At 43.8% G+C, this 22,960-nt stretch overlaps 1 protein-coding gene across 1 annotated transcript; it reads right to left on the bottom strand.

Annotated features, from left to right (window-relative positions):
- Positions 1-487: 487 nt before the first annotated feature.
- Positions 488-22,134, bottom strand: LOC139666014 (ankyrin repeat and SOCS box protein 14-like; the record flags this gene model as incomplete). The annotated part of the gene is made up of 9 exons (XM_071545082.1): positions 21,998-22,134; positions 20,117-20,169; positions 16,557-16,694; positions 14,360-14,518; positions 12,951-13,196; positions 11,022-11,193; positions 9,812-9,917; positions 6,752-6,931; positions 488-616 (listed from the first exon to the last, which is right to left on the bottom strand). Coding segments are annotated over exons 1-9 (1,320 nt in total), but the record flags the coding sequence as incomplete, so codon positions are not given.
- Between the last annotated feature and the right edge of the window lie 826 nt (positions 22,135-22,960).

Raw genomic sequence — 22,960 nt, 5'->3', positions numbered from 1 at the left:
TCAACTAATAAATTATGATATATTCTATAGGTTAAGCTACCCAGCAGTATATAAAGTAATTAAAATTAGCTCCACCTTTACCAGCTGCAACATTAAAGTGATGAACACATTAATGCATCAATAATTATAGTCCAATAACATGATATATATGATTCTGAAATGGGCCATTCTGCATAATGACTTCTTTTACTTTTGCTACTTTAAGTATATTTTGATGCTAATACTTTTGTACTTTGACTTAAGTAATATTTTGAATGCAGGAACTTTACTTGTAACAAAGTATTTTTACACTGTGGTATTACTACTTTTACTTAAGTAAAATATTTTTTAGCTGGTTAAAGCTTGGAGCTGCTGTCACTTTTTTCTAAAAAAAAAAATGATTTTGAGTGCTTTGTTAACAAACCCTCTGTATACTACTACTATTACTACTACTTCTACTACATACTACTACTACTACTACTACTAATAATAATAAGTTACAGTTTACCTCGTCTTTGAGAGCGTACTGCAGGGCGGAGGGGAAGTGTGTTGTGTTCACTCTGGAGTAGTAGTTGACATTGGCTCCAAACCTCAATAACAGGTTGATCAACTCATAGTTGCCGAAACGCAGCGCCACCTACAGGTAGGACAGGGTCAGTAGATCAGCAACAGGGTCAACAGTCTGGGCTTCCTGGCCTGGGGAGGAGACTCAACAGCTTCTCTCTCTCCACTGTTTCTCACTTGGCCAGACCTTTCTCTTTTTTCCTCTTTTTCTCTGTGCCAGAGCAGGAGAAAGGTCTGGCAGAACAACGCTCTGGGTTGTTTGAATCTCTTAAACCGATCACACTCATCTGGGGCGGGGCTTAGGCCAAGGGGGTGTGACCATGCCCTTTCAAAATCATGCCTGGGGGAGGAACTGTATTGTTGGAGGAACATGCGTTAAAGACCCTGTAGACAACTTGTTTGCTTATCATTATGAAGTAAATGTTGATTGCACAGTGTAATGTCTATAGAATAATGACACCATCGGCGTTTAGATTGGTTCCTATAAGCCTCGCTTTCACTATGCAGCTCTGTCTGCCACCGGGTTCGATCTCCCGGGAGAATGAAGGCTCCGTTTACGGCACAAAGGAAGTGCGTCATCCATTGCGCAACCAAAAGAGGAATAGGATAGGTTTTCCCCGGTAGCTATCGGTAGCTACCGGGGAAAATACACAACCTGCCTACTTATTAATACTACCGGATGTTTTACTCTGGCTTTATCATAGCACTGAGATCGGGGTTTCTAGTTCAAATTGGGATTCTTACGGTTGTTTCTTGCTTTGGACAGTAGCCAGGCTGCTGGCTACTGCTGGCTTTCTAAAATGAGCAGTGGTGAAAGTTACTGTATTGTGTGATGATCAAGGAGTTGATAAGCAGACAGATGGTTTGTTCTGTTGCACGGAGCTAGATTCTAACGGAAAGCGGTTCGGTTGTCTTTGTGACAGCGGCTCAAACCACAATACCACTTGGAAACACTAGGGGGGGACAACGGGGGGAAAGTTGAAAAGTTGTCTGTATCCACTTTAAAGTCGAGATGAAATGAAAAATGCATTTTTAACCCTTTTAGATCACATCCCCGGTCATATTGTGCATCCATTTAACAATATATGCAAAAAAAAAAAAATACAAAAAATCAATTTCTTTGTATTCTTATATCAAAATCCAATCATGTTTTCTTCCTGTAAAACAAAATATGCCGTGTGCTTACGTAAGCATGAACCGACCAATTTCAACCAATAATATCATGACATCCACCCATCAATCATTCTTCAGCCTGGTGTGTGTGGAGCCAACAGTCCTCTGTAGCTCCGTTTCTCTCTGTAGCTCCGCATCGCGTTAAACTCTAAGCCCCGCCCACTGTTTAGCGGTCCAATCAAATGCGAAGGATTTGATTTAAATCCCTCTTGTAACTGTACACCGCTCAAATATTCTGTTTCACTGGGAAATACGTCACAGGACAGAAGCTGAAGACGCTCTAACTTCCGTTTCAGTGGGACTTTAAGTGAGAGGTGAGCAGACAAACCACCGTCAAATAACTGAAAGAAAGGTACAGATGTATGTCCTCTATGTGAGTTTTAATGATAAACTCAGCATGTGATCATTAAAGCCCAACTACACTTTGGCTGTAGAGACGCTCACTGGATCTGTTGGGACCAGAACACAGAACGTCAACCTGCTGTGTCAAAGTAAACTAAGTCAAATATCTAGTTTTATCATTTACTCATTATGTTCTGATTTACCTTTAACCTATATTGTGAAGTAAAGGGATCCCAGTAGAGACATTTAAGTGGAACCAGATGTTGAGGCTCTGTCCTGTAACATGACTGCATGTATGACACACACATGTGGTAGACGCGTGATCAGGGGGACGCCCTCTCTCATGGCTTTGTGCCAATTGGTTGAAAGTATTTAAGAAAATATTCATTGACCAACCACAGATCATTTCTTTGTCTCTTAGAAAAATATATAAGATCAAGTATTCTGTTTTTTAGCTGAGACAGACTGATGTAAGCTTTGGGTGTGATCTTATGTCTCCTTATTATTGACTCAGTAATAATCTCATTAATCTTCAGATCAGTAAGTGGCTTGTGTCTTTACTTTGTGTATGAGTCCAGTGTTTTTGACAGATTTCCACGACAGCAGAACTGACGTCCAGGTCACTGGAGCTGCTGCTGCCACAATTAAACAAGCAAACAGTAAGCATGTTGTCCCCAGTGGTGTAGTGCAGGTATACACAGGTATACCTACTTATCTTTCAGTCGGCATTGCGTATACCCACTTCTAAATCCCCTCTGACGCGCATCATTCAGTAGTGTGCTGCAAAGAGCGAGCGAGAGACAGAGAGAGAGACAGAGGGAGAGAGAGAGAGAGAGACAGAGAGAGAGAGAGAGACAGAGGGAGAGCGCAAGAGACAGAGAGAGAGACAGAGGGAGAGAGACAGAGAGAGAGACAGAGAGAGAGACAGAGACAGAGAGCGAGACAGAGAGAGACAGAGGGAGAGAGAGAGGAGACAGAGAGAGAGAGACAGAGAGAGAGAGACAGAGACAGAAAGCGAGACAGAGAGAGACAGAGGAGACAGAGAGAGAGAGACAGAGAGAGACAGAGGAGACAGAGAGAGAGAGACAGAGAGAGACAGAGGAGACAGAGAGAGAGAGACAGAGGGAGAGAGACAGAGAGAGAGAGACAGAGGGAGAGAGACAGAGGGAGAGAGACAGAGGGAGAGAGACAGACCACACAAACAGACTACTTCTGTGTGCATCTCTTCCCAACTCGTCTCTCCCTAACATTTTCGTCTCGTTTTTATTCGTTGTATTCATAGTTTTTGTCATCATAAATTATTTTTTATTTAGTTATCTCATTTTCATCAATGAAAAAATGTTGACGAAAACTATGACGAAAATTATTCGTCAACTAAATTAACATTTGCAAACTGCCCCTTGACAAATAATGTTAATTTTATAATGGTGGCCCACACTATCTGCTGCACATCAGCTGTTCCAAGAGACAGTTCACAAAAGAATCTACTGGCCCATAGACTACTTGCAAGGTGAGAGAATAGTTGTCCAATTTTCATGTGTGGATGGACTAAGGAATAAGGAATAGTTCACTCAAAATGCATAATTATGTAGTTGTCTCACCCTATAGTCTGTGGGCCAGTATTGATTGCAAAATCTGCACCTCTTCTGTGGCTAATGTTCATTTCATAATGATCCTTACTAACTGAAGTCAAGCAGCAGAACTTAAGTGACGATGTGCAAATACTACTGGCCCATTTTTGGGTGAACTAAATATGCAGAGTAGTCTTACATGTCACTGTTTATAACACAGGGCGTTTATCCTTTGCTGGACTAACAAACAAACAAACGGAGACCGATCCATAGTCCCCCCCTTTGGTGGGGGACAACTATGTGCTAACGCTAACACCCAGCTGGCTGTGGCTAGCTTGCTAAAGTGGCTTCAGACAGACAGGCATGAAAAGAGCAGCAGACTGGAAATGGAAGGAGAGGAGCATTCTGCCCACAACTGGTGGAAGCCTTATGCCACGTTCACATCATATGGGAGTTACTGTAATTACTAGCTTCCGGAAAAAAAAAAATGTTTACGAGTATGAGTAGGAAGTGTGGGAACTTTCTGAAGGCTCCGATATCTCCGACCTGACGGTAAAAAAGACGGAGGTGTGTCAAACACGGCTTGTCGGTCGGCCACAATACAATTTACAATATCAGTTTAAATTTAAAAATTACTGTTTTCGTTTCCTTTACTCCTCCCAGTCATTCAGAAGAAGGCAGTAGTACCAGTAAACAAAAAGAGTAGGAAACGCAACAAAGACGACCACTGGCTGCCCCCGAAGGGATCCGGCTGCAGACCTCCACTGTCAGGGCAGCTCCATACCCAGGACTTCTTCTTCTGTCATTTTATTGATGCAGCCCAACGTTCCTCAGTCGTGCAAAGGACAGGCACACTCGTGAATCATGGAAAACGGTTTCTTTAACTAGCCTTATCTACTATGATTTATCGAGAGCTAACTGAAGCTGTGATGCACTACAGGACGCCAACAGCCTTGACTACTACTACTTGTTTGCTGGCGCTATCTGCTTGTAATCAGACTTTATTCTTCTTCTTGGAAACTGCAAAATAACATAAAATCCCATCGACCGTGTCTTCAGGTTGCACTCTTATCTCTGAAAATGTGAGAAATGTCCTCAGCTACGACTGTTTACGCATTAAACTGCGGCCAATATTCCGTTTCCGGTCCTGGGAGTCGAAAATAACCGATGAAGAGTCCTGGCGTACGGACTTGGTCCTTCTTGGACTTCCTGAAGCTGAAGCTCTCAGTCTCTCAGTGAAAAGTTGCTCTGAGGCCTGAAGTCTTCTGATGCTCAAAGAAGTTTCCATCAAGCCTGTTGTCCTCAGCTCCTCGTGGAGAAGCTGTGTGACACATGAGTCAGTATATGTACTCTCATCATCATCATCATCATCATCAAAATCATCTAATTTTTCTTTTTTTTAACATCTCTGTCCAGTTTGGCTAAATGTAACGCCTTCCCATGTCTCATTTATGGGAACAAGGGCCCTTTTTTTCTGTCGTTCGGTCATTTCCACGCAAAGCTCGCCATTTCTCAGTTTGGACGTGAGCGGAGCTACGATCAAATCTCACGTCAAGTCTCAACTCCTGTAGCAGGTTCTGGACTCAGCTGGACTTGGTGCAGCAGAGTAAATCTGCTGAGTCGGAGAACTGTTAGGATTAGACCATATAGTATTCTGACTGGCATCTAAGCGTATGCAGCCACATATTCATCACTTAAAAATATGTAGCCTATGGCAAAATATTATATTTTGTAAAGGCCTACATCGACTATGTGTCATACAGCCTATCCCTAACATAAATATGTATTTTCAAATTGTTTGCAATTAACGGGGTTAACAGTTTTCTGATGTAAGATTCATTTCTCTTTCATTTTGAGATAGCCTACTTGTTTGAGGTCTGACCATTTTTTCTTCACCTAAATGTAAAGAATTGCGATGCAAGCTATTTTATTAGGCTACTATTATATATATTTAGGCTATACATATCACGGATTAAAATTAAATATTCAAACCTCAGCTGGAGTTCGATTGTTGATCTCTGTTGACCGCAGCAGTGATTTCTTTCCATGCTGCATTTTTCCGACTTCCTTTGATGACTTTTCAGGCCAAACAGAACTAACTGGTTCAGTTGGACTTCAGACGTTAGAGTTTCTATTTGGAGGTCGGAGGAGTTTCTCTTCTTGGACGTATTACGCCTCTCCGTGTCGTAAACTCTGGGGGCGTGGCCTCTGAACCGAGAATATTTAGGGGCGTGATATTTAAATGAGGATTGTTTTCAGCCTCCACATTTATCAACGCCCGATCATTCTTACGCTGGGATTGGAGAGATACGAACGTTTCATGAATCACACGTGAACCCTGTAAGATGATTTCTGCACTCGGATCTGAGCTGGTTTCTACGTTGGATTGATAAATGAGGGCCAAGGGGTCTCCCTGCTGCTAGCTGGCTGTACGTTGTGCTGATCTGATGTTTGAACCTTCCTCACCCTCTTCACTATTGTCACGGCTGTTAAAAGACATCGGATCCCCTTCTGAAACAAAAAAAACTGTCACAGCTTTACTTCAGTGAATTTCATTTTTTTGTTAGCATTGAAACAACATTCCTCTTTTATTAACTTGGGAACCAGAGAAACCTTATTAACCAGAGAAAACCTGGTGGAGGGCTGGGTGTCATTTCCAGGAGAGGGTGCACCCTTCCCCTTGTCCTTTAGGGCAGTGGTTCTCAATGTGGGGTCCGGGGACCAACAGGGGTCCTTGAAGGGGTTCCAGGGGGTCCCCAACAAATTGATGAATTGTTAAACTTCACCATTATTTCATTTACAAGAAGTTAACACCATTAGAGAATGTAGAAGAATGACTGTTTTGATCATAGTTTCTCTGTTATCTCTCTACAGATAGTCATGGAATTCTGGACAAAATCATCTCTAACAATAAAAATATTCTCAGATTTGGGTCCGAGAGACAAAATCTCATCAAATGTGGGTCTGTGGTTCTAATGTGGACTAAATTAGGGGTTCTCGATATAAAAAAGAATCACTGCTTTTGGGAACCTTCACCCAGAACCTGGTTTCAATCAGGGTAACAGTCTCAAATTCAACACACACACACACACACACACACACACACACACACACACACCTACCTGCAGACATTTGATCGGGTCTTGGTTGGCCATGGCTCCGGCCTCCAGCAGCAGTTTGACTGATGGGACGTCGTTATTGGACACGGCAAAGAACAGCGCAGACCTCCTCTCGTCGTCATAGCTACGGCGAACGCAGGGGTGGAGCATGTAGTTGGGGTCATAACCCGCATCCAGCAAGGCCTGATGGGAAGAAGGGCGTTGGCCGTGAGAGTGGGTGCATCCCAAGTCTCTTAAATTGCATCCACGTTTCCCTCACTTGCGTCTTTTCCTTGCGTCTTAGTCCCTCCCACCGAGGACGCATGGAGAGACGCAAGGAAACCGTGCGAGGAGAGAGGAAACAAGGAAACCATGCGAGGAGAGAGGAAACAAGGAAACCATGCGAGGAGAGAGGAAACAAGGAAACCATGCGAGGAGAGAGGAAACAAGGAAATATGTTTTTAGAGAAATGAGACGTTCTTTCCTCTGAAGCGTCATGTGAAGAGACGTCTGTCTCTGCAGACAAAACGGGTTGTGGATGAAATAAACATAATTTAGGTTCCCATGTTCTTTCATTAACATTATATATCAAAAAGCATAAAATAACATTTACACTTTGTTCTGTTTCTCTGCATCTCGTTCAAATTCACCAGATGTAGAGGAGGAGAACTGACGTCATGGAGTTCAGCTGAAAGTCTTCCGGGAAGGCTGCTCTGTGTCTCCTCGCTCAGCTCCTCAGAGATCCCTCCTCCCTCCTCCCTCTCTCCCTCCTCTCTCCTCCCTCCTCGCTCCTCGCTCCTCCCTCCTCGCTCTCTCCCTCCTCCCTCCTCACTCCTCGCTCCTCCCTCCTCCCTCTCTCCCTCCTCCCTCCTCGCTCCTCCCTCCTTCCTCCTCACTCTCTCCCTCCTCCCTCTCTCCCTCCTCCCTCCTCCCTCCTCGCTCCTCCCTCCTCGCTCTCTCCCTCCTCCCTCCTCCCTCTCTCCCTCCTCACTCCTCGCTCCTCCCTCCTCCCTCTCTCGCTCCTCCCTCCTCGCTCTCTCCCTCCTCCCTCTCTCCCTCCTCACTCCTCGCTCCTCGCTCTCTCCCTCCTCACTCCTCGCTCCTCGCTCTCTCCCTCCTCGCTCCTCCCTCCTCCCTCTCTCCCTCCTCCCTCCTCCCTCCTCCCTCTCTCCCTCCTCCCTCCTCGCTCTCTCCCTCCTCCCTCCTCCCTCTCTCCCTCCTCCCTCCTCACTCCTCGCTCCTCCCTCCTCGCTCTCTCCCTCCTCCCTCCTCCCTCTCTCCCTCCTCCCTCCTCACTCCTCGCTCCTCCCTCCTCGCTCTCTCCCTCCTCCCTCCTCCCTCTCTCCCTCCTCCCTCCTCACTCCTCGCTCCTCCCTCCTCGCTCTCTCCCTCCTCCCTCCTCGCTCCTCCCTCCTCCCTCTCTCCCTCCTCCCTCCTCACTCCTCGCTCTCTCCCTCCTCCCTCCTCCCTCTCTCCCTCCTCCCTCCTCACTCCTCGCTCCTCCCTCCTCGCTCTCTCCCTCCTCCCTCCTCGCTCCTCCCTCCTCCCTCTCTCCCTCCTCCCTCCTCGCTCCTCCCTCCTCGCTCTCTCCCTCCTCCCTCTCTCCCTCCTCCCTCCTCACTCCTCGCTCCTCCCTCCTCCCTCTCTCCCTCCTCCCTCCTCGCTCCTCCCTCCTCCCTCTCTCCCTCTCTCCCTCCTCCCTCCTCCCTCTCTCCCTCCTCACTCCTCCCTCCTCGCTCTCTCCCTCCTCCCTCCTCCCTCTCTCCCTCCTCCCTCCTCACTCCTCGCTCCTCCCTCCTCGCTCTCTCCCTCTCTCCCTCCTCCCTCTCTCCCTCCTCACTCCTCGCTCCTCCCTCCTCGCTCTCTCCCTCCTCCCTCTCTCCCTCCTCCCTCCTCGCTCCTCCCTCCTCCCTCTCTCCCTCCTCCCTCCTCGCTCCTCAGAGCAGAAATAAGAGCTTTTGGGACGACCTTCAAAATGGCGGACCCAGTGTGTCCTCCTGCTTAAACACTGAGCTCAGCTGGTAACAGAGCACCAAGTCTGACATGCAGATTGTGCTGTGGACGCAAATGATGTGAAAATGACATTCCTCCACCGTGAACTGGATTCTGTGACACAAACAGGACTTGGACGTTTTCAGCTAAAGGTCGGCGAACGGTTAAATTTAGGCAGCTAAAACGTCTCGGTTAAGGTTTGAAAGGCTTTGGTCGGTTAAATAAGAAAAACTTCAGCTAAAACTGAAAACTTAGACTCAGTGGAAATCTGTTTCGCAGAAGCTGGGGATCGGACTCGGGTCGTCGTCCACCCTGAGCCGGGTCAACGTCAGACTACTTCCTGTTTACAGTCACGCCTCCTTCACATAACCATTGCATGCTGGGAACAAGTATTTCTCTAACTTTTTGCGCACGAGGCACGTATTTGCATTTTAAAACTTATTTCACAGAATGTAATGAGATCAGGATGTAACGGAGAGAGCAAGAGTTCAAAGCACACAAGCAGCATTACATCAGTCTGGTTGCCATGCAACGGTCTAATTGGTGTTAGCTAGCTAACCTAAAGTAAGTTCATCGATTAGTTGTCAACTATTAAATTAATCGCCAACTATTTTGATAATCGATTAATCGGTTTGAGTAATTTTTTAAAGAAAAATAAGTCAAAATTCTCTGATTCCAGCTTCTTAAATGTGAATATTTCCTGGTTTCTTTCCTCCTCTATGACAGTAAACTGAATATCTTTGGGTTGTGGACAAAACAAGACATTTGAGGACGTCATCTTGGGCTTTGGGAAACACTGATCCACATTTTTTACCATTTTCTGACATTTTATAGACCAAACAACTGATCGATTAATCGAGAAAATAATCGACAGATTAATCGACAATGAAAATAATCGTTAGTTGCAGCTCTAGAAGGGGATAACGCTGTTGAAAGAAGGAATGAGGAATCTGTTCTGTACGGAGGATGCTCACTGGGAAAACATATCGATCAAACCATTAAAGATAACTGGAAAAAAGGGGTCTAACAGTGTTTAACATTTACACACACACACACACACACACACACACACACACACACACACACACAGACCTGTATGCAGTGTGTGTGTCCTCCTGCAGCAGCAGAGTGTAGAGGACTCATCCCACTGTCGTCCACCGCCTCCAGAGATGTTACTGGAATCAGCAGCTCCAGAGCCCTGAAGGACACACACACACACACACACACACACACACACACATATTCCATCACTTTATACTGTATGTAATCCCAATCTCTGTATTGCCCTGATCTTAACATCAACTACTGAATGCCTAACCTGAACTCTAATTGTAAATCTTACTCATTAATGTAACTCATTCCTGATGAGAAACACACACACACACACACACACACACACACACACACACACACACAGTCTTACTTATGTCACTTTTGGGGTATTTACATAGACTTACATTCATTTCCTGGAGACTTACCCTAACCCTAACCCTAACCATAACCACTGACCCAAAAATCTGCTTTTTACCAGTTGGGGACACGGCTTTTGTCCCCAACTGCACAAGCCGTCCCCAATCAACTGGTCCTAAGTCTGGCGTGTGTCCCTGAAAGTGACTTAAGTCATACCCACACACACACACACACACACACACACACACACACAGCGTATAGCGAAGGACTTATCAAACCATTTTTCACCCTCAGTGAGAATGTACAAGCATTCCTGTGTCAAACCCTCCATGTTTCATCTCTGTAACAGTAACCCAGGCTCTTTTTCACATCTGTCTGCCAATACACCAGATGTTGTAGTGGTTAATGAAAAGTCCAAAGAAGTGTTTGTTTTAGAGGCAGCCTGCACCTTTGACTCCAGCCTAGAGGAAGCCTTTATGACCAAGGTCATTAAATACCAACCACTCCTAAACACCATCTTAGAGCTAGGTTATAGGTGCAGACTACTTGTTTTCATATTTAGCAGCCTAGGACACACTCACAGGTCGGTTGTAAGAGGGCTTCAACAACTTGGGATGCCCAGAAAGGCTAAACGGCTTGCAGAGTACTGAGCTGTCTCTGCTATTATTGGCAGCCGCCAGATATGGTGGAGACACTGCTACTGATACCATGAGAACTGAGTATTATGTTTTTTATTGTGAAGATCTGTGATGCCACTGGGCCGTGATTTTCTGAATGTACTTTACTGCACCTTCAATATTTGTGTCCTTGTACGTTTTCTTCTATGTGGACATAAATAAATTGTTAAAATGTGTGTGTGTGTGTGTGTGTGTGTGTGTGTGTGTGTGTGTACTGCGGGTGTCCGTGGTGCGCGGCGCGGTGGATCGGCAGGTGTCCCGTGTGTTTGGCGGCGTTGGCGTCGGCTCCGTGTTGCAGCAGCAGCTCGATCACGGCCGGATCTCCGGACGAACACGCCTCGTACAAGATGGACGCCTCGTCCTGCGCCTGGGACCGGACGTCCACGCCTGCAGAGCACACGGCAACACGCTAACAACACGCTACAGCACACACGCCACATTCTAACAACACACTGACAACACGTTATAACTCCGTAAAGCACACAAGATGCTAACAACATGCTAACAACACCCTATACCATGCTATAGCCTATAGATATCAGGGAAGTATTTTTAAAAGAAAGCTAAAAACGTATCTCTTCCCTTTAGCCTTTAACTAGCTACGACGTTCCTGATACAGCCATAAAAAATTATTTATTTATTTATTTTTTTACACTTTGCTTCGCACTTATGCACTGCTGCACTTCTTTTAAGTTCACAAGGTCCTATGTTCCCAGGGTCCTAAGTTCACAAGGTCCTATGTAGGGCTGCAACTAACGATTATTTTCATTGTCGATTAATCTGTCGATTATTTTCTCGATTAATCGATTAGTTGTTTGCTCTATAAAATGTCAGAAAATGGTGAAAAATGTGGATCAGTGTTTCCCAAAGCCCAAGATGACGTCCTCAAATGTCTTGTTTTGTCCACAACCCAAAGATATTCAGTTTACTGTCATAGAGGAGGAAAGAAACCAGAAAATATTCACATTTAAGAAGCTGGAATCAGATAATTTTGACTTATTTTTCTTAAAGAATTACTCAAACCGATTAATCGATTATCAAAATAGTTGGCGATTAATTTAATAGTTGACAACTAATCGATTAACCGATTAATCGTTGCAGCTCTAGTCCTATGTTCCCAGGGTCCTACGTTCCCAAGGTCCGACGTTCCCAGGGTCCTATGTTCCCAGGATTCTACGTTCCCAGGGTCCTATGTTCCCGGGGTCCTATGTTCCCAAGGTCCTAAGTTCCCAATGTCCTATGTTCCCAGGGTCCTACGTTCCCAAGGTCCTAAGTTCCCAAGGTGCTATGTTCCCCAGTTCAATATTCTGTAAACACACATTAACCCTCCTATTTCAAGTTAAAATATTTCATAAATATTATCTAGTTAGGCTTCAAAACAGCTATATAAACACAACAAAACCAATGGTTATCATTTTATTTGATTTTAAAGGTCTCTAACCCTAAACCCTAGAACTGGGGAACATAGGACCCTGGGAACATAGGAATGACTCCCATCCCACATCGTATCATAAATTAGATCTATTCCTGTGTGATCGATCAATAGGCTGTTATGGCTTGATTCTGTGTTTCCTTTAGGGGGTAAAAATATCTTTCTATTTTACCTGATTTGATTCTTTTAATGCAATGTATTGATTTCCTTTTGAAAGGAAGAATTGAGGGAGTTCACTCTCTTAAAATGTTATAGCGCTATATATATTTTTGTCCGGTGAGGCCGACAAAAGGTCTTTTAAGTTGTGATTATCTTTGGAGAGGTAAGGCTATCTCAATACCAAGAAGTAAAGCCGCTTGATTCTGTGTTTCCTTTAGGGGGTAAAAATATCTTTCTATTTTACTTGATTTGATTCTTTTGTTCTTTTATATAAATTTTATCTTTTTATCTGTCTTTTATCTGCCTTCTATTGATGTAAAGCACTTTGAGCTGCATGCTGTGTATGAAAGGTGCTATACAAATAAAGGTTATCATTATTATTATTATTATTATTAATAATATAAAGCGGTGCGTAACGATACTGTGGCTGCTTTGGCCGCAACGAGACTCTTCTCTTTGCTCATCTCCTGGCGTTTTGATGGATTTGATGGCTGTTTTTTTTTCTTTTTAAAGGATTTGATGGCTGGTTTTTGTAAAACTCTCTCTCTCTCACGTCTCCTCAGCAACGTCTCCACCACCTGCAGGTGTCCTCCCTGTGCGGCCAGTGCCAGCGGCGTGAGGCCGTAGTGGCTGCGGGGGTCGGGCGCGGCTCCGGCCTCCAGCAGCAGGGCGGCCAGCGGCGTCCTGCCCAGCCGCGAGGCCTCGTGGAGGGGCCGCCGCCCGTTCAGACCCTCCTGGTTCACCCTGGAGCCCCGAGACAGCAGCAGCTTCACCAGGTCACTGCGGTCTGAGCGGATGGCTGCAGAGGGGAGGAGGCAGACAGACAGACAGGCAGACAGACAGGCAGGCAGAGAGACAGACAGACAGACAGGCAGACAGACAGACAGGCAGACAGACAGACAGACAGTCAGACAGTCAGACAGACAGACAGACAGACAGACAGACAGACAGACAGACAGACAGACAGGCAGACAGACAGAGAGACAGGCAGACAGACAGAGAGACAGGCAGACAGACAGTTGGTCATCCTACAGCAGTGGCTCTCAACATGGGGTCCGGAGACCACCAGGGGTCCTTGAGGGGGTTCCAGGGGGTCCCCAGCAAATTGATAAACTTCACCATTACTTAATTTACAAGAATTAGAGAATGTAGAAGAATGACTATTTTGATCATAGTTTCTCTGTTATCTCTCTACCTACAATACAGATAGTCATGGAATTCTGGACAAAATCATATCGAACAATAAAAATACTGTCAGATTTGGGTCCGAGAAACAAAATCTCATCACATGGGGGTCCGTGGCCCTAATGTGGACTAAATTAGGGGTCCTTGATATGAAAAAGGTTGAGAATCACTGTCCTACAGTACCTAATAATCTTCAAAATAAAAGCCCCAACCAAAATAACATATACTAAAAAAAACTTTAAAAAAACACCAACCAAAACAACTATAACAAAAGCCTCAACCAAAATGTAATGAAATGAAATAAAAGCATCATCCAAAGTGACATCTCAACTAAAAGCACCAACCAAAATGAATGTCTTCATGCCATCATTACCAGAAGTATAGGTTGAGTGGGGTCTTCTAAATCACTTCCAAAATCCTCAGTTAAAGTCACAATGAAATGAAAACGACTTTTATTTTCTTCTATTTTCATATCAAAATCACATTATCTTTACTTCCTGGAAAGCAGTGTATTTTTAATGGTGACCTCATGCTGAACCAATAGGTGTAAATAAAAACTACAACCAATAAAACAAAGCAGATTTTTTTGAACAGTCCCGCCCCTCCGCCCCTCCCTTTCTCTCCCCAACAGTTGAATAACCCCTCCCCCTGTGTTATGTAAGAATAAAAATAACAATAACATATAATAGAAAATAGGCAAACAACGGGAAAACCTCTCATATCTTCAACATATTTTCTGTCAAACTTAAGCTTGGAGGAGAAGGTTGGTCAGCCTACCTACAACCAGCGGTGAGTCCTGGTCTTGGTCCTGGCTGTCAGGCTGGGCTCCATGTTGCAGGAGGAAGGAAGCGTTTTCTATCAGACCCTGTTCCACCGCCAGGAACAGAGGAGTCCTGCCGCCAAGAGTACGACACTCAACAGAGCCTTTACCTGAGGCTGGAGGAGTTTAGTTTAGTTTAGTTTAGTTTAGTTTAGTTTAGTTTAGTTAGGTCTGGTTTAATTTAGTTTAGTTTAGTTTAGTTTAGTTAGGTCTGGTTTGGTTTAGTTTAGTTTAGTTTAGTTTAGTTTAGTTTAGTTTAGTTTAGTTTAGTTTAGTTTGGTTTAGTTTAGTTTAGTTAGGTCTGGTTTAGTTTAGTTTAGTTAGGTCTGGTTTAGGTTAGTTTAGTTTAGTTTAGTTTAGTTAGGTCTGGTTTAGTTTAGTTTGGTTTAGTTTAGTTTAGTTAGGTCTGGTTTAGTTTAGTTTAGTTTAGTTTAGTTAGGTCTGGTTTGGTTTAGTTTAGTTTAGTTTAGTTTAGTTTAGTTTAGTTTGGTTTAGTTTAGTTTAGTTAGGTCTGGTTTAGGTTAGTTTAGTTTAGTTTAGTTAGGTCTGGTTTAGTTAAGTTTGGTTTAGTTTAGTTTAGTTTAGTTTAGTTTAGTTTAGTTTAGTTTAGTTTAGGTTAGGTTTAGTTTAGTTTACCGTATTTCCTCTAATATTGGCCCGGGCCTTTATTTCCCTCAGCTGCAGAGGGTACCAGGCCTTTATTGGAAGCAGGCTTATATTAGCAGGCCTTTATTTCTAATTCCCTCTGTGTGATAAGTATATTTGCTCATATTTTAGTACGAAGCCTCCTTGTTTTCTGATCTGCTTCTGTTGGGGTTCGTTAGGTATCCGTTTTTTTGTTACTGCGACGCATTACCGTTAATTACGGTAATCGACGACGGCACGCTCCAGAGACTTCCGTGGCATACTGCCATCTGGTGGCACTTGTATGTTACTACAAACTACAGTTACATTATAGGACAGGCACCAGGAGTTTACCGCTATCCACCGTTGTTTTTTCCTTTGTTTTTTTCCCCGGCCTGTATTTGGGGCCGGCCTTTATTTGTTCGTGTCGACCACGGCCCCGGACATTATCGGAGACCCAGCTTTTAATTCACTACCGGCCACTATTAGAGGAAATACGGTAGTTTAGTTTAGTTTAGTTTAGTTTAGATTAGGTTAGTTTTAGTTTAGCTACTTCACCTAAGGAGGTTTGGTTTCACTAAGCCTTGAACCAAGGAACAATTGATTGGATTTTGGTGGTGATCCGGATCTGGGATTTCCGCCATTAGACCATTATGAAAAATATGAAACTGTGAAACTAATAAAGATTGAGACTTTATTCCAAATCCAATGAGGGGGTTTGCAGGGTCAAGAAATCAATTTAACTTAAAATCGAAGTCATAGGAAATAAAATTATGTGTTTAGGTTTAACAGCCAGTTGTTCAGTGTTGGCGGAGGTTTGCACTCTCCAAGTTCCCTCTAGTTTAGTTTAGTTTAGTTTAGTTTAGTTTAGTTTAGTTTAGTTGAGTTTAGTTTGCTCTGATTTGGTGTAATTTTCAAGTCATGTTTGTTAAGGCAGAGCAGTGTGCTCAGCAATGGAAAATTGAGGATAAAATGACAAGATACAATACTCACATTTCACTCATTTATTGGGGCACACATATGAAACGCCACCAACAAGAAATGCCTTCATCAGAGCATTAAAAACATAAGTGCAAGGTTGGCTTATATAGGCAAGGTAAAGGCAGGTCCAGCTAAATAATATGAATTGTGTGGAGCCAATCACAACCCAACATAACAAAACATGTAAACAGTAAATGTGTCATCCCCCACAAATGATGCAGAGGTGTAGTGGGACAAGTACAAAATATATAATGTTACGGATGTTAAGGATTGGCCCAGACGGACTTCATCATTTGTGGGGGACAAGACGTTTACTGTTGCCTTGTTGTAAAGCTGGTACAGACTTGTTTAATGAGGTTTACCTCATTGTTAAACTGGTCCAGACTTAGTTAATGTGGTTTACATCAGTGTAAAGGTGGTACAGACCTGTTTAATGTGGTTTACCTCATTGTAAAGGTGGTACAGACCTGTTTAATGTGGTTTACCTCATTGTAAAGGTGGTAAAGACCTGTTTAATGTGGTTTACCTCATTTTGAAGCTGGTACAAACCTTTGTATGTGAGCTCCAGGATGGTTTGGTTGCTCTGAACTGCAGCTTCGTGGAGAGGAATCCAACCTCTGCTATCTGTCTCTAAAAACATGTCTTTCTGTTGTTTTTCACACAGCTCCCTCAGGACCTTCTCATTACCTGGACACACAAACAGACAGACAGACAGACAGCGTGGTAACAGCTTGAGACAGAAGACAGCTCGAAAAAAGGGCCACTGGGACGGAAAGGATTGGCAACCCAATCTGTATCCTCTGTGCAGACCCAAAGCAAGCTACAAACTCTCGGAGACAAACCTGCCTGAGAGCAGGTAGTCAAGTCAAGTCAAGTCAAGTTTATTTATATAGCCCTTTGTCACAAGCATGTCTCAGAGGACTTTACAGAGAGTGTGTCTAGCTAGGTCTAACTAAACACAATCAATGGTGAACAAAGTTATGTAAGACAAACATAGCAAAAAAAACAAAGAAAAAACACAGGTAGGCAAGAGCAGATTTAGCAAGACAAAACAAACTACCTATTCTACATAGCCTAACCTACCCGGCACCCCAGCCTTAGACCCTAAATGCACACAAGGAAAAACTCCCAAAACTCTTCCAAAACTTGGAAGAAACCTTGGGCGGGCTGAGGCAAATAGGGAACCCCCCCCCCGGGACGGCTTATCGTGCAATAGGTGCCGGGCAAAACATTGACAGAGTCATGGGCAACAATAATGACAGAAGCAAAACAGAGAGAAACCAAAAGACGGAGAAGTGAAAGGGGGGGGGGGGTGGAGGCCAGCGCTAGAAAATTCAGTGAAACAAGGGCAGCAGTCGTAATTCAGCGTCCAGGTGACAACGAAGAACCAGGGCAGCACCCGTCACTGCCAGGTAGAACACTGCACTGGAGTCAGAGAGAGGAGAGAGAGAGAGAGAGAGAGAGAGGACACGAGGCCGCGTACACACACACACAACACACCCAGACACACACACACACATACAGAGGAAGGGGAGAAAACAGCTGCACACAGAACACACAGGGTCAGAGACACGATAGGTGGGAGCAGCATCAGGGATGGCACCGAGGCAGCGGCGACGACCACCGAACTGCACCGGAGTCTGAGAAAGGGGGGGGGAGAGAGACAGGTGCACACAAAGACAACAAACACACAGAGAGAGAGACATCCAGGTGGGAGCAGCATCAGGGATGGGACTAAGGCCAGCACCGAGGACATCAGAGCCGGGGCAGTACCCGTTTGCTGACAGCTAGAACACTGCACAGGAATCTGAGAAAGGGTGGAGAAAACCAGCCATACACACACACACACACAGAGCTGTGAAGAAGCAGCACAAAACCCAGACATATTTGGGCACAGACACGCTCATACAGACAACAGATAGAAAGTCATTAGACACAGTGTAACCAGGAGGCAGTCCTATACTATGTTCCCAACGGCAAATTTCTATATAAATACTGTCTAGGCGAGGGTAAGAGAACAGACTGTGTCGAGCCCAAGCCAACGGTTCTAAGGTAGGTCGTATGATTGCGAGAATAAATAGGTTTTGAGTCTAGATTTGAAGATTTCTACAGAATTAGCTTCCCTGACCGTAAGGGGTAGCTGGTTCCAGAGATAGGGAGCTCGGTAGGAGAACGCTCTACTGCCTGCTGATTTTTTCTTGATTTTTTTCTAGGGACAATAAGGTAGCCAGCATCCTGCGATCAGAGGGCACAAGGGGGAATATAAGGGATGATGAGGTCGGATAGATATGATGGTGCAAGCCCATGTAACGATTTATAAGCTAACAGAAGCACCTAAAGTCAGATCTGGCTTGAATTGGGAGCCAATGAGGTTAGGATTGGAGTAATGTGGTCAAATTTTCTAGTTCTGGTTAGTATTCTGGCGGCAGCATTTTGCACTAGTTGTAGTTTTTTAATACTGCAGTTTGGTAGGCCAGAGAGTAAGACATTACAATAATCGAGTCTTGATGAAACAAAAGCGTGTATTAAAGTTTCAGCATCCGTCGTATTTAACAGGGAGAGAATTTTCGAGATATTGCGAAGGTGGAAAAATGCTATCTTAGTGATTTCCTTAATGTGAGCATCAAATGAGAAAGCTGAGTCGAAAGTAACACCAAGGTTTTTAACTGTGGGTAATTAAGCAGTCCCCAAAGTTAAGAGTAAGGTCTGCAACAAGAGGCAGTTGAGGTTTTTGGTCCAACAACTAGCATCTCAGTTTTGTTGGCGTTTAGTCGCAAGAAGTTTTCTGACATCCAATTTGTTACAGTGATTAGGCATAGTTCTAGATTTGTAAGTTGTGAACGGTCGTCAGGTCTGATTGGTATGTAAATTTGAGTATCGTCCGCGTAACAATGAAATTTAAAACCGTAGCTGCGGAAAATGTCACCAAGAGGTAGCATGTAAATGGAGAAAAGCAGAGGCCCCAGCACAGAGCCCTGCGGTACGCCGAAGTTAACTTTAGAGTATTCAGATATAGTATTTTTATGTGAGACACAATGCATTCTATCAGATAGGTATGAATTTAGCCAGGAAAGCACAGAGTTGCGGATGCCAACGTAGCTCGCTAGGCGGTTAAAGAGGATATTATGATCGCCTGTATCGAATGGCGCACTTAAATCAAGTAAGATAAGAACAGAAGAAGAGTCGGAATCTGAGGCGAGGAGTAGGTCATTTACCACTTTTGCGAAAGCAGTCGCAGTGCTATGGAGAGGCCTAAAGCTAGATTGAAAGGGTTCGAAAAGACTATTACACGAGAGGTAGTCGGTTAGTTGGGTAGAAACGATTCTTTCCAAGACTTTCGAGAGGAAGGGGAGATTGGAGATCGGTCTAAAGTTATTAAGAACATCAGGATCAAGGTTAGGTTTTTTCAGCAGAGGTTTAATTACGGCTGATTTGAAGGACGAGGGCACAACGCCAGAGGAGAGAGAGGTGTTAATGATGTTGAGTAGGGAAGGGCCTAATATTGGAAGAAGTTCCTTAACCAATTTAGCGGGAAGAGGGTCAGATAAGCTGGTTGTGGATTTAGAGGAAAGTACTAATTTAGAGAGGTAGAATGAAGACCCCAGCAGGATGGTCATAAGGTCAGCAGCTCAAGGCAATGGACAAACGACCACAGCAAAGGAATCCATATGAGGCAATGTCTGTAAGAATGAGAGCAGTCTGGAGATCCACCACTGAAAATGAGAGGAAGCAGCAGCAGGTGGATCAAGTGGCCAGCGGCCAGCATGACATCATCGTGGCACAAGTCAAACAATGATGTGGATGGGATGCTGGAGGTATGGCGACAGTCACAGTTGGTCTGGCATTGGAAAGGTTTGAGCAGAGCAGAGGAGCCTGAAGTTGCCAAGCACAGTATTCAAGGTAGGGTTGCCACCGTGGGCGGAGTTACCGGTGGCATACGGTCTTGGAGTCCACACCGGTGTTATTAGCCCCACACCAGGAATACTGTTATTTTGTATTTTGTAAAATAAAAGCACATATTCAGAGAAAATGAACTAAAACTTGATCTAAATACTAAACCACTACAGTAACATTCACCTTGACAGAAGCCCACTGTTCTCCCACCTCACCTTGTCTTATAGCAGTGACGATCTTGCTGCTGTCTGCAGTGTTATGGCCAAGGCTGTAAGGAAAGAGAGACACTGACATGGTTAAACATACCAAACTAAACTCTCACCATTTTAAACCCTCCTTTTAAACTAAACCCTCACTGATTATTTGTCCACCGTCAGGATGACAGACCTGTGTTTAAATACAGAGGGAGAAGGATGGTGGGAGGAGGAGAAAGAAAGAAAGAAAACAAAGGGAAGGAGGTAGGAATAGTGATAGAGTTTTAGAAGAAAGCATGTTAAAGTCACAATGACAATTTTTTTTTACTTTGTTATAGCTAATTTTCCATATTGTAAAAGACACCTATTTAACAATAAATCCCCAAAAATGTACAAAATTTTCATTTTCTTGTATTTTTATATCAAAACTGCATTTCTTTACATCCTCGAAAGCTGTGTATTTTTAGTAATTACTTCACAGTGTACCAGTAGGTAAAACTTAACTTAAATACAACTGGTCACAGATTTTTTAACAATCCTACCCCTTCACCCCTCCCATCAAATAAAGGAAACCCTAACAGATACTGATATCCCATTGGTTTACATCATCGGCCAGTTTTGAATGACTCCGCCCCTCGTTATGTCCCGCCCCAACATCCTGTTTCAACCAGATACACGCCAAATTACAGCAGCAAGATGAGGATGTAGGGAGTAGAAAAGGAATACAAGAGAGCGTGAGGCACAGAAGAAGTGTTTTTTTCCAAAATACAAAACATAAGCATAGTGTAATGTAATACATGTATAATAATAGTAACAATAATAATAATAATAACACATAATTAATATCTATAATAATATCTATATAAATTATTAATAATAATAATACATTTTCTCTTCAGAACAGATGCTGAACGCTCACTGAAGCTATCACATAATGGCAGGACGATAGGAAACATTTCACTCCAAGATGAGATATCCACCGTTTGAATCCTACTCTTTGCATGAGAGTAAAGCACATTATTCGTTGCTATTATGGTTGTGAATTTTCTGAAGACCCTTTGCTTACAAAATACTACTGTTTTTGAGGATAGAATAATTTGTGGTTTTGAAATCTTGGCTGATGAATATCTGTATGTAATATTACAAATGTTTGCAAGACAAGAAGAAACCTACAAATGATGATCCCCGTCTGGGCCAATCAGTATCAAACATGTCACCTTGGTTTGAGCTGTAACTGTAGTCCAAATCAGATCAGTAGTGCCTTCTGTAGCCTGATCAGTGTCACTTTGAAAATGTGAGAAAGTAGCGGTGAGATGCGTCATTCCCCCAAGTTTCGGCAAAATCCAACAAGTAAACAAACATTGTAGAGCCCCCATTAGGCCAATCAGTGCAGTTTTTAAAATGCCATGAGCATTGAGATGCATTATTACCAGTGGCGTCTGAGATATTGCGTGTGACGGACAGACAGACTGGGCCGATCCACACTCCCTCCTCTGATTTCATCGTGGGGGACAACAAGAACTGTGACTTTCTATTTTCTACATATTTTTCTATATATTTTTCTCTTTGTGATAGGCCTATAAAGTTACTATAAGAAGAAGAATAGTAGTAACTAGAAGGCACTCTGTAGAGCGCAAACAAAGCTGAGCAACCCTCTACCCAGTATCTTCTAGTTATTTTTATTATTTTGCCTTCCTCTTGGTGAACTCCAGTAGGGGCAGAAAATGGTGAAGACAAAACTGTATTTTTCATCAAGTCAATTTAATGATGAAGCACTTTTAACAGTGACATGTTCATCACAAAGTGCTTTACAGGAGACAAATACAGGGGAAAACAAGAGATATTAAACCAAAACAGACCAAGCACATGAGGAAAAATATGTTTTCAACCTGCTGGACCGACCTGCTGTCTCCTGTTCTGGCGTCTCGTTCGGTTTTCCTCTGTTTGTTGCTCTCCAGCAGACTCTGTTCTATCATGTACTGAGTAGCTGCATCTTCCTCCTCGTCCTCCTCCTCTGTCCCAAACCGCTCAAACTCCATGTGCTCTGGACAAAGGGCTCTGGTCCTGTTCAACATGGGGGAAAGTCAGTCAAGACGTTTTTCTCTGATCCCATGAATCCTGTGTGTGTGAGCAATAGATAAGTGTGTGTGTGTATTAGGCAAAAAGAGTCAGTATTCTGATGCAGATCAGGCCGGCAGACAGTGAAATCATCAGTAGACAGTTTTCAGGTGATGTAATCCCCCCTCTGGCGGCCATCTTGGAGGTCCTCAGGTCTGAACAGCTGACTGTGTTTCTGTCGTCTCAACAGAATTCTGTCTGTTTCTGACTGAACTGATCATTTCATCACTGATCCATCTGATTGATTTAGTGTTTAGATAATGTCAGCTTGTTAGCTAGCTAACCATAGCATCTGGTCAGCTAACCATCACTGTCTTGTTGTTAACACATCTGGTTAGCACACTAGCTAACGTAGCTAGTAGCAGCTAGCGTTAGCATGTTGACCTAAATACTAAACCACTACAGTGTGTTTGCTGGCTAGTTTGTTCAGGTGAACTGAGCTGACTCTTCTCAAGCTCCAACTCTTCATGTTTTGGAGTAGAGACTAGGGCTAAAGACAAGACAGTTTACTGTGTCACAGTAACCTACATTTGGAAACAAATCCACCTTATCACACTATTCACTTTAACTGAGAACGTTACTGAATGGATCTACAGCCACACCACAACAAGCTGACTCAGCTGCTCTCTGCTGACAGCTGCTTCATACACATTTACACTTTATTCACTAACACACAGTTCTACAGTGTTCCTCCATCATGGAGACAGAGGTCAATTTTTCATTCCTTTTGTGTATGCTCTGTTATTC

Source organism: Centroberyx affinis, unplaced genomic scaffold (genome assembly GCF_046629955.1).
Source record: "Centroberyx affinis isolate AG114_WGS23_722 - 3 ecotype Tasmania unplaced genomic scaffold, CSIRO-AGI_Caff_v1 ptg004766l_1, whole genome shotgun sequence".
NCBI classification, from domain to species: domain Eukaryota; kingdom Metazoa; phylum Chordata; class Actinopteri; order Beryciformes; family Berycidae; genus Centroberyx; species Centroberyx affinis.
This window is presented reverse-complemented; position numbering and strand designations above follow the sequence as displayed.